Genomic DNA, 12,828 nt, shown 5'->3' with positions numbered 1-12,828 from the left:
TATGACTACGGCGAAGATAGATACTGCCTACAGGACAATTAAAGACTGCTTTAGAGAAACAGATGTATGAAAATCAAGAGTTCAGATGGGAAACCAGTTCCAAGCAAAGGAGGAAAAGCTCAAAGATGGAAGGAATATAGAGAGGGTCTATACAAGGGAGAGAACTTGCAGGCAGTATTACAGAAATGGAAGTGGATATTGATGTAGAGGAAATGGGAGACATGATACTGGGAGAAGAATTTGACTGAGCGCTTAAAAGACCTGAGTCGAAACAATACGACGTTCCGTCAGACCTAGTGATAGCCTTGGGAGAGCCAGCTATGACAATACTCTTCCACCTGGTGTGCAAGACATATGAGATAGGCGAAATACCCTCAGACTTCAAATCCACTGAAAGGTGCTGACGGGTGTGAATATTACCAAGCTATCAGTTTGGTAAGTTATAGTCGTAAAATAGTAACACGAATTCTATACAAAAGAATGGAAAAACTGATAAAAAACGGCAAGGGAGAAGACCAGTTTGCATTCCACAGAAATGTTGGAACACGCGAGGCATTACTTATCCTGCGACTTGTTTACAAAGCTGGTTAAGGAAAGGCAAACGTATGTTTCTAGGGTTTGAGGACTTAAGCAAAGATTCTGACAATGTTGACGGAAATACACTCTTTGAAATTCTGAAGGAAAGCAAATTTGTGGTAAGGTCTTATGGGACCAAACTACTGGGGTGATCGGTCCCTAAGCTTACACACTGCTTAATCAAACGTAAACTAACTTACTCTAAGGACAACACACAGACCCATGCCCGAGGGAGGACTCGAACCTCCGACGGGCAAATGCTGAAGGTGTCAGGGGTAAAATACAGGGAGCGAAAAGCTATTTACAACTTGTACAGCAACCGGACAGCAGTTATGATGAGTCGAGGGGCATGAAAGGGAAGCAGTGGTTGAAAAGGGAGTGAGACAGAGCAGTAGTCTATCCCCGATGTTATTCAGTCTGTGCACTGATAAAGCAGTAAAGAAAACAAACAAACAAATTGGAGAAGGAATTAAAGTTCATAGAGAAGGAATAAAAACTTTGAAATTGTAATTCTGTCAGTGATAGCAAAGGACTTGGAAGAGCAGTTGAGTTGAATGGACAGTGTGTTGAAAGGCGGATATAAGATGAACATGAACAAAAGCAAAAAAGGATAATTGAATGTAGTATAATTAAGTCAGGTGATTGGAGGGAATTAGATTAGGAAACAAACCACATATAGCAGTAAATGAATTTTGCTATTTGAACAGTAAAATAACTGATTAAAGCCGAAATACACAGTACACAAAATGTTGAGTGGCAATGGCAAGAAAGCGCTTCTGAAGATGAGAAATTTGTTTACGCCGAATATGTATTTAAGTTTTAGGACGTCTGTATTGAAAGTATTTTGTGGAGTGTAGCTATGTATGAATGCAATGTGTAACGGGACATTTGAATACTTTTCGTTTCATTTCTACACGACCATAATCAGAGCTAATTATTTGTTTTGTTTTATTGGTGGCAATCGGGTGTAACTTGTTTTACACTGTGACAAGCGCTAAATTTTTCATTGCAAAACCCTTACCAGGAACTAATCAGTTAATTTTCACGGCAGATCTTTTGCCAAGACAAACATAGAAACAAACACGTAATTTTCAACACTAATGTCGACATTAGTGTGAATTTGATAAATGACATTTCTGAGTTAGTTTCTTTCATGACCGAATGGCTACAGTTTTGTGTAGTAATAAGTCAAATACTCTGCGGTGACAAAAGGCAAGGCACACCTATTTGCATATATACAGATGGCGGAAGTATCGCGTACACGAAGTATAAAAGGGCAGTGCATTGACGGTGCCGTCATTTGTACACATATGATTCATGTGAAAAGGTTATGAAAGCACAACGGGAATTACTAAACTTTGAACGCAAAATGGTGTTTGGAATTAGATGCATGGGATACTGGTTGAGTAATCGGAAAAATCAATGAGAGACGCACAACGAACGTATCCGTTAGTGCTGCGAAATTTGGCGTTGGTGGTCTGTGTCAGCACACGGACAAAACGAGTGCCTTTGCTAACAGCACTATATCGCCTGCAGAGTCTCTTCTGGACTCTTGACCATCTCTATTGGACCCCAGGCGACTGGAAAACATGGCCTGGTCAGACCAGTCCGATTTCAGTTGGTAAGAGCTGATGGTAACGTTCGAGTGTGGCGCAGGCCCCACGAAACCATGGATCCAGTTTGTCAACAAGACACTGTGCAAGTTGGTTGTGGCTCCGTAATGGTGTTGGCAAAGTTTACATGGAGTGGACTGGGTCCTCTGGTCCAAATATACAGATAATTAACAGGATACGATTTGCAGCCAATGGACTTGGTGTTACTAACTATGCCGAGTCACCGGGACACGATTTTCTGCGATTGATGTAAAGAACATTCTTGGCAATTCGAGAGGACCATTTGCCCACCCTGATAGCCCAACATGAATCCCATCCATTATTTGCGGGACATAATCGGCAAGTCAGTCCGTGTAGAAAATCCTGGATTGGCAACACTTTCGCAAAAGTCAGCATAGCTCAGTGTTTCTACAGGGTACTTGCAGCTACTTGCTGAGCCCATGTCATTTGAGTTGCTGCACTAAACTGGCAAAAGGAGGTCTGACATGATGTCACCTCAAAGTAAAAAGATTGCGCCTTGCACTACCTTATTTCGATGTCTTCTATCGTCAATCAATCAATGGGGTTTTGACTTTAAGTTACGTATTAAACTATTACGAGGTATCTCACGACATTTGCGACATCAGTGTGAAGCACTTAACGGTAAGACTGTCATTGGAAATTTGAAGTAAGTTCCTGTGGGACCAAACTGCGGAGTTCATCGGTCCCTAGGCTTGTATGCAACTTAATCTAACTTAAAATAACTCAGGCTAAGGGCAATACAGACACCCATGCCCGAGGCAGGACTCGAACCTCCGGCGGTGTGAGCCGCGTAAAAGTGTCGTCCAACTATATTTATTTAACAGGCATATTTCCGATGGTCACGGTTTTGTACTGAAAATTTTTGTCCATTTTGTGTCGAGTCGGTGACCATCGTACACGGGGGATTTAGGGTGTAAATAGGCTGTTTAGGTTTTTATATTGATAACGCCACGTAGCGCTCTATATGAAAATCACTGATGGTGCTGTGTGCAGTCTGTGGCTGGTTTTCATTGTTGTTTGCTATTGTAGTGTTGGGCAGTTGGCTGTTAACAGCGCGTAGCGTTGCGCAGTTGGAAGTGAGCCGCCAGCAGTGGTGGATGTGGGGAGAGAGGTGGGGGAGTTTTGAGAGCGGATGATCTGGACGTGTGTCCATCATAGACGGTAAATTTGTAAGACTGGATGACTTTTGAACACTATTAAGGTAAATACATTGTTTGTTGTCTATCAAAATCTTTCATTTGCTAACTATGCCTATCAGTAGTTAGTGCCTTCAGTAGTTTGAATCATTTATTGAAGTGGCAGCAGTGGCGCTCGCTGTATTGCAGTAGTTAGAGTAACGAAGATTTTTGTGAGGTAAGTGATTCATAAAAGGTAAATGTTATTGTTAGTCATGGCCATTTTTTGTAGGGATTATTGAAAGTCAGATTGCGTTGCGCTAAAAATATTGTGTGTCAGTTTAGTGTTGATCAGAATAGGTGAAGAGCGAAATGTGTGAGTACGTTCAGTTCTGCTCAACTGTTTAAAAATCAAATAATGTAAGAGGTTTATCAGCATAGTAATTCATGAATTTTGCTAAGGGGAAGTTTCAGTAGTAAGGAGCTCAGTGGCCCAAACGCCAAGGTGCTGCGGCCTTGCAACCACACGGGGACAGCGATCGGAGCACACTCCAGCGCAAATAGACTGTGTTACGATGTGAGAACAGGTTTCACAGGCTGGGTGAAGAAAGCGGTGGGCGCGTTAAGGCACTGCCAGCGCATAAATCGCAGCATCACGTGCGGAGCGCGCCTGCTCGCCGTATCGCGGCTGATCGGCTGGTGGCCCACCTGTGCTGTTTGAGGTTGTCCTGCCGCTTGAAGGTCTTGCCGCAGGTCTCGCAGGTGAAGGTGACGTCGTCCTTGTGCGTGCGCTCGTGGATCATCAGGTTGTACGGCTTGGTGAAGCGGCGCTGGCAGTACTTGCACACGAATTCGCACTTGGCGCGCATCTTGCGTCGGAACTCTCGCCGCTCGTCCGTCTCAATGGGCATTATGGCGAACATTGCCGCGGCCGTGTATCAGAGCGCGTGCGTTCGCTGTTTGGGCATCTGCAACAAAAAGACAGAGGGGGGCTGTCAGGCGGGAACACGATGTCGTCGGCTGCGGTTCAAGTTTTGCCTTGGTGTAAATATTTCAGTGTGGCCATATAACAATAAGATTTTTCAAACTTCCAATCTTGTCAAGCGGTTAAATATCCACAAGCTTTCGGACATGTACAGCTCCACCTTTGTCAAGTAGTGACAAAGAGCGAGAAGCTCTCGTCCGAAAGCTTATGGATATTTTACTGGTTTATATTGTCACGGGACATACATTCAAGCACCCAAATTGTAAGTTTCAGTGAGCACTTCGACTTGCATCCATATAGAACATCATGAACAACACATCCTGAACGCATGTTGCATACTGTCATCAACATTTCGACTTGTACACGTATTACAAGTTACAGAAATGACTTCAATATGTATACGACCTGCACACTGTAATTAACATTTTACTCTACACAAATCTTGCACATTCTAACCAGTAAAATAAGTATGTATTTAATGCTGTCTGCAATGCTTCAGCAGGGAAGCTTATTACATAGTACATAATAGATATGCATTCTGGAAGCAATGCATATTACATTGTTTTTTATTGTGTGCAACAACAAATGCCTGAGGTTGGATGAATAAAGCGCATTATAACCAAACCGTTAGCGTAAATATTATAAAAGCTTTAATATGAATGCAGACGGCACACTAGAACGAACATGTCAGACTGCATGCATAGTATACTTCTGTGCTTCAGTCTGCACTTGTATTGCACCGTTTCAGCTACATGCCTTAGAGAGCATGTAATTCCGCTCTACTTGCGCGGATGCATACAGGAACATTTGGATTCTGGTAACGTCTTCAACTTCCGAAACTTGTATGGATAGAATAAAAGAGCTTGTAAAACAACAGCTTGAGCGACCGAGGGAGAGGTGGAATCAGATATCTGAGAAAACTGCTGTGCATCAGAAAGAACTTCAATCATTGGACAACGGAAGTAAAACTAACGTCAAGCAGGTTCTTCAGCTGCTAACAGAGTAGGTATTTAACTGCTATATTATCGTCCTATGGGAGTTGTCTTTTGCTAATACCAAGTTCAAGACGATAAAAAGTGTAGTCAGTTGACACAGCTCTGCCGTTGTCTATACTAGTGAGAAAGTCTAAGTCGGTGTGAAACTTCGGTAACACTTTACTGAAGCTCTCTTGTCGCTTTTAGAAATGACGTCGTGCCAGCTGCCCCGTTTAAACGCCTTTCAAAGCAAGCAGCTCTCCTTAAATACCAGTGCCTCAACCACTCTGCAACAATCTGTCTATAGGTTTGACTGGGTCAACATACGGTGCAGGCAAAGCTCTCATTCTTATAAATTCATGTCTCTAATTTAATTCAGACTTCAGCAGTCCATAATAGAGCATAGCTCCTGCAATTAAGTGTAAATATTGTGAAGATATAGTAAAAAACGAAAATCCGAACAATATAATTAAAAATGTCTGTGTCATCATTTTGGTATTATTTATTCGTGTTATTAGTCAGTCGCAGACACTAGAACCCTATGAACTACTCTGTTGATAGAAATCGTAATTAAGGGGTGGGGTGGTTTGGGGGAGGAGACCAGACAGCGAGGTCATCTGTCTCGGACGGGGACGGGGAAGGAAGTCGGCCGTACCCTTTCAAAGGAACCATCCCATCATTTGCCTGGAGTGATTTAGAGAAATCACGGAAAACCTAAATCAGGATAGCCGGACGCGGGACACAACCATCGTCCTCCCGAATGCGAGCGTAATTAAGGCTCATGGACAGTTACTGCGATACAACATGCACAAATGTACTGAGAGAGGCAGAGGAAATTGCTGAATCTCTAAAGCGAGTTTATGGAAGGGATAAGTGTTAACTTGTTTCTCTCCTGACACAGTATTATCCATATTAAAGAGCAGTTCTCAAAAGTCGTACCTGTTCTCTCATAGCAAAGGCATATTGGCGCCGGCAGCAGTCTTGATACTGATGAAGACAATACCTCTCTCCGTTAATTTCACACGGGAGTCAGGAGTGAATCGAGGAAGAGGTACGTTCTTCATTCCACGAATCACAGCCGTGAATTGTCGCGATTGGCCCGTTCAAGGGAGTCACGTGATCGGCCACGTCACTTCGAGCTTTACGGCGAGAAGTTGAGTCATGGTGAGGCTGCTTCTTGAGCCGAGTAATTCCTTAGCCGGTCTTATCATGCTGAGGGGGTCTCGTCCCAGACACGTCAACCTCGCAAGGCAGGGGGGAGGGGGGGTGGGTGCCTACAACCCTGCCTCCAGCCTACCCTAACCGACCACCCCGATGAGGTGAACACCTGCGGTTTTATGCAATGGAACCGAATTTGAAGGAGGCTGCATTTTTTATGGGTACCTTTGGAAAACTGGAGCGCGCCATCTGCTAAATGAAATCTGAAAGAGAAACATTTCTTGTTACCCAGAATCAAGCAAGTAGCAACCGAAATTTTGCGCTCTAATCTAACGGTATAGGCTTGCTACGTCACTGGACAACAGATTATCTTGGCCCTTTAAGCCTGTAACTGGTAATACAGTTTATGTCTCAGCCTAATCATTCACTCAAGGATGAAAAGAAGAGAGTTCAATTTAAGAACTCGAATTGCTCGAATACCTATGTTTGAATTAAAACTAGTTACAAACCTTAAGTGAGTTTTAAAATACAAATAGAAATTAGACACGATGAATTTGAGACGTAGGGGCTCAGCTGAAGAGGGATATGGAGCAGATGTAGCCGTGGCTTTGAAGAAACCTGCAACAGGGTGACCGGACGGAGTTCTAAGACGGGGGGTAGAAAATTATGAAATTACTAAACTGAAGGGATAAGGTTTTTAATGAAGGTATGCACAGCAAGGTCGGGGAAGGAAGATAGGTGCGACTATGGTAACATGGCTCATCTCAAGAAGTAAATGTTGTCATATGTAGTTACTGCAAAGGAATTGAAGCAATTAATCTAATTAGCGTATGATTTACAATAAAGAAGTCAGCGCTCTTGATGCAGAAGAACTGAGGGTATTGGGAGACTTAGAGGGGGAAAATAAAATGGTTCAAATGGCTCTGAGCACTATGGGACTTAACATCTGAGGTCATCAGTCCCCTAGAACTTAGAACTACTTAAACGTAACTAACCTAAGGACATCACACACATCTATGCCCGAGGCAGGATTCGAACCTGCGACAGTAGCGGTCGTGCCGGCCGGTGTGACCGTGCCGTTCTAGGCGCTTCAGTCTGGAATCGCGTGACCGCTACGGTCGCAGGTTCGAATCCTGCCTCGGGCACAGATGTGTGATGTCGTTAGGTTAGTTAGGTTTAAGTAGTTCTAAGTTCTAGGAGACTGATGACCACAGATGTTAAGTCCCATAGTGCTCAGAACCATTTGAACCATTTTTTTGGTAGCGGTCGCGCGGTTCCAGACTGAAGCGCCTAGAACTGCTCGGCCACCACGGCCGGCTTGGAAAATAAAAGATCCTATTATTTGGCTTGCCGTAACGCAGAGGACTTATAACAATAACGGTACGTAACAATTAATTGTCTAGAGATGAACAAAACTGTATGATATGCAGCTCAAATTTATAAAAGTCTTGGTTTGACATAAATATGAATTTCGTAATAAGTCGAGTTCGTTTCGAACTCTCTGTTTGAGAGATACAAAAGATGTTATCTGGCAGACTGAAGTAAAGTTCGAAAGAGTTATCTATTTGACTGCATTCATACCCGCCAAAAGGTTCACAGGCACACACAGTAGACTTGTACGTCAGTAGTCTGCAAGTCCTCGAAATAGGTTTCTCTTGATTGAAAGCCGAACAATGGAAATGGAAAGCCCCACCTACACATTTACACATTGTCGAATGGGACTCCTCTTGGCACCGTCCCAGCTGGTTGGCATCTGACTGGAAAACATTCATAGCTTGTACAACAGTACCTGCAAGGCCGAGGAATGAAATGCAAAAAAAAAACGTCGTGTAGAACAGCAGATAGTAACGATGAAACTTCGCAACGCATGCGTAGCGGCTCTCCACTAGCGTTGCTGTCTGCGTCTGCGGTTGGGGAAGATCGGCACGCCGCGTTTATTGCACAGCTTCCCGCAGCTGTATGACTCCCCTTTCCCGGTATTTCGCAACATAAAAGGAGACAACGCAGACACCTGGCTGGAGACGCTGCGGTGTTTACTGCTACGCGGGGTCACACGAGCCTGCTCGATAACGGGCCCCCCAGACATCGGCGCGGCGCGGCGCAGCCGGCGAAGACCGGTAGCGCAACAGTGTGTGTCTTCCTCGGCCGCACCGTAACGCGAGTGCCCACAGGCGGACCTATGGCGTCTAGAATGAAGACAGGTTTGCGCCGCGCTGCAAAACCATCGCTGTGGAGCCGAAGGAGCAATTTACTCGACACATTTTCACCCTGTCGCTTCTCGTAGTGCAAATAGAAATCGAGAACGCCTCTTACCTCTTCGTACCACCGACGGTGCCTTTAACGCTCATGAATGAGGGTGCTGCTCAAGGACTCGGAGAGAAATGGAGATATACCATCCCTGTAGGAGAAACTAAAGCATAGCACTTTGGCTTTGAGAATATTAAACCACTTGCAACAAACCTGCTTCCTTCTGCTGTAGGAGAGAGAAAAGTTGTTCAGAAGACGAAACATGACGTGTGAATATCACTTCCAAGTGAGAGCGTAATTTCCATTTTCAAATACGTATTCACTTTTTAACAGTAGCACTGCTGTTTCGTATTTATTCGCTAATACCTGGGGCTGTACTCTTCGATAGATATGTCATTCTCGGATGGGAATATTCGTAACGTGCGAGTGGAGGTTGTGACATAAGGATGACGGAATTTTGGGTCTGGCTGTGATTCGTGCACGGGTAGCCGAAGCGATTAGGGCGATCCCTCGCGTAAAGTGGGAAATACGCGTTCGAGTCGCGCTCCTGCACCAATTTTCACTGCCGTCACTCTGACACACACCCCAAGGTGGTTCATATTTTCAACTGCGAATAAGTTTATTAAAGCACCGAAGTAACTATGAAAAACTCAACTCTTCAAATGACTCAAAATGCAGTTGTGTCAGAGAGAGTGATAGCTGGGTAGTTAAGCACTGCAGGAGCTATTATCAAACACAAGTCACAAATCATTACTTAGGTTTGTCTCCGCAATGTTATTTCTAAGAACTTAGTGGAGGATCTGTCGAGCAGATCACCTGCCGAGAACTGAGCTGTTCCTCGTCTACAGTGGGAATCGCACTGAGCGATATGACGTAGCGATTTCGACACTTACCTCGTAGTCGAGAGCAGCGGGATTCAACTGGACCACCTCCCATCCTTATTAGACTTTCATAAAGTCACGTATGAATACTCAAACAGGTATTTGCTGGGCAGTCAGAGGATGAATGAAATGAAGAGATATTTGACGGCAAACACAACAATGAAGTAAAGTAACCACCAAGACAGAACCGTTAATGGTGCAGAAACACTATATTTGCCCAGTTCAGTACTTGTACCGTAAGGATAATTGAAAATAGATTTAATACTTTGAGAATAGTCGCTTTTGAATCTCTGTGAGATGACGTCATTAAATCAGAGACAAGAGAATACAAGATGCCGATCTAGAGTCGGCCACGTCTATGTATTATTTCATATCTTGTGTTAGTTTGGTTACTTGAATCTCAGGTAGAAGCTTTCTCCACGAGTCTCACCTAGTTGGCCGCCAGCTACCTGACAACTTTGAAACGGGAAGATGTTTTTTCTCATGAAACGTCGAAAAATCATGAAAACAAAAAGTACGACTGGAATGAAAGTCATAAATCCATTTGAAATGATACTAACTCCAGACTTGGTGCGCTGAGTTTTTAACACAATTCGTGTATTATTTGAAGGAAACTTATTATTCGAATGTATATGGCAATTCTTCTGTCTATACTATCACTGTGCTGTGACATAACAGCAATCCTCGAAAACCGTTTTCCGTTACAACGATATAATTAGTCATACGAAGGTGAAATTACTTTTATACTGTAAGAGGCATTAAGGTTGTGCTGTTGGGGAACAAAGGATTAAAAATAAAAGGAGTTGTCATAATTACAAATTACAGAAATATTCCCCGAACGAGTGTAATTTTCGCTTAGTATTGAAAGCTCGCGTAGCCCCACACCGGTTCTCAAATGCTATTGTGTACCATTCGTGCCCCATACCAGTTCTCAAATTCCAATCTGTTATATTCGGGTAGATCCACGAAAAATTGCGCTAAACAAGAGGGTATCCTTTCGACGTGGCATACGTGAAGTACGCAATGTCAGACATTAATTAAACAAAATGGCCCCTTATTATTTGTATGCAATAAAAAATGACCCTGAATGGATGGTAAATCATGGATACGGTGCTTTTGAATAAACGCGCAACACAAGAACATTACAAAAGGAAAAAGCTGCTCACGTAAAAAAAAAAAAAAAAAAAAAAAAATCCTCACAGTCTTCGAAGTTAATTTATCAATGTATTTCTCTTCGAAGAATTTTCATAACTGCAACGTCACGTATATTTTAAGACGCTATTAAGAGTTCCGAGCTGGCCGCTCGATTTCACTGTGGATCTAATGTCTCGTATCTATTAAGGATGTCATTCTCTTCCCCGGCAGACGAACGAACGCCCTGGACGATATCAATGGCTCAACGAAGGAATACCTTAAATGTTTTAGTAATTGATTGTTTGCTGTATTGTCTCCAATATTGAGACACATTAGTAGAGATATAATTATGTGTTATTACATACATTGTGATACTACTTCTGTGTTAAGCAAGTATACAAAGAAAAGGTCTACAGGTGGATATAAAAAGCCCTTGCAAAGGCCGTGTCTGTCACGGTACTGTTCGCAGGAGTTGCCTATTGGCATACAGTCATTTCACGGACTCAACGTAAGATTTAAGACGACGTTAGGGGAACACATTTCGCTGTACACACGAGGCGTCTTGAGGCGCCGACTGGCACAGTTGACAGGATGTCCGCGGACGTCCCTACCTGATACGGAGCTCGACTTGGTTACCGTCACGAGCAGGTCGCGCACAGAGCCGGCAGTGCAGCGGCGGCTGCGCTGGCGTACCGTGCGAGACATGTGGCGCCGCCATGGCCGTGCGGTGCGCTGCGGCTGCTGCTGGCTGGTGGCTGGCGGCTGGCGGCTGCGTGCAGACCGGAGCGGCGCTGGCGACAGACTGGTGGCTGCCGCTGGCGCTGCAGCCGCCGCCGCCGCCGCCAGCCCCTGAGTCACGCGTGACGTCGCGCTGCACCGCGCTGCGGCCTGCACCGGCCCCGTCCTCCGAGCGCCGCCGCGGCCGGACGCGAAATTCGCGAGAGCCACCGCCCACGCCATGGCCGGGAGAGCGCGCCGCCTCGCGGCCGGATCGCCAAGTGTCACCCGCCACTGCGGGCGGCTCCGCGCCGCGTCCCACTGGCAGTTTGCGCGACGAATAGTCAACTGAACGGTCGGTCTGGCCGCGGCTGAGTGGTATACCAGCGTACTCTCAAGCCCGTCTCACGCGGAGCAAGGTTCGCCGCAAGTTTGCGAGATGGCGTGCATGCCTGCCGGCTTGCACGGAAAGGAGCCGGCTATCTTCCATGCCGAAGCTCTCCCACGGTGCAAGATCAGCAGCTAGTTGTGTTGTGATCGGCTGCATATTGTATCGAATGAAGATGGCTGCTTCATGTACAGATGTTCAGAGAAAACTGGCATTATTTTGCTATTTTTGTGCTAAACGACGCAGAAATGCATGCTAATGAGAGAAGAAGAAAGAATGAATGGACGAAAAACTGGATTAAGAGGAGGAAAGCTGGAAAAGCTGTGCTCTCCATGCTTCATAAAGAATTGAGGTTCTTATGCGAACACCTACTATTGTTTGAAAAGTATCACCATTTCATTACTGTTTCACTTCATAAATATACCAATAATGACAGTTGTATACGACTATTTTATAGGATATAAGGCAGTACATACTTTGAAAATTTTATACGAATGGTCGAACCAGACACACGGCACTTGCAACTCTTTCGAGTGCTTCTGCACTCAAGTGTTTATTATAATAGTTTGCGCTTTTCATGACGTACAGACACTGCTCTTCCCTGTAAGTACATATCAATGCTTCAATCGCTTCCTTGGACCACTGCAGTGCCATTATTTAATAATTATAAGAACTTCCTACCTTACCTCACAACAGCAGAAAAGCGACTATCAACAAATGGTTCCCGCCCAAGCTTTCCGCATCTGATGTCACAAACGAAACGTCTCATGATTGCCCAACGCAGGTAGCACGCAGGGAACCTTACAAGAAAAATAGCACCGGACCTATCCTGGAAATCTTACAAGGTTCCCAGCAAGGCAGCTCGCTAGCAGACGACGGAGCCCGCAAGGTAGCCGTCGCGCGAGCCAGCGAGGAAACTTACAGCGAATCTTGCTCCGAGTGAGACGGGCTGTAGGAGGTGTTTCCATGCGTTCTGGTCCCTTGACACGTCAGAATACCATCCAGCGAACAAGTGAACG

At 44.8% G+C, this 12,828-nt stretch overlaps 1 protein-coding gene across 1 annotated transcript in view; it reads right to left on the bottom strand.

Annotated features, from left to right (window-relative positions):
* LOC126335957 (protein drumstick) overlaps positions 1–4,236 on the bottom strand; it is a 29,063-nt gene extending 24,827 nt beyond the window's left edge. The window contains exon 1 of the mRNA XM_049999433.1: positions 4,034–4,236. Within this exon, the coding sequence (XP_049855390.1) occupies positions 4,034–4,236 (203 nt within the window). The remainder of the gene's footprint in view (positions 1–4,033) is intronic.
* Between the last annotated feature and the right edge of the window lie 8,592 nt (positions 4,237–12,828).

This window comes from Schistocerca gregaria, chromosome 2 (assembly GCF_023897955.1).
Source record: "Schistocerca gregaria isolate iqSchGreg1 chromosome 2, iqSchGreg1.2, whole genome shotgun sequence".
NCBI classification, from domain to species: Eukaryota; Metazoa; Arthropoda; class Insecta; order Orthoptera; family Acrididae; genus Schistocerca; species Schistocerca gregaria.
Note: the sequence above shows the minus strand (reverse complement) of the source record. Positions and strands in the feature narration are given on the sequence as shown.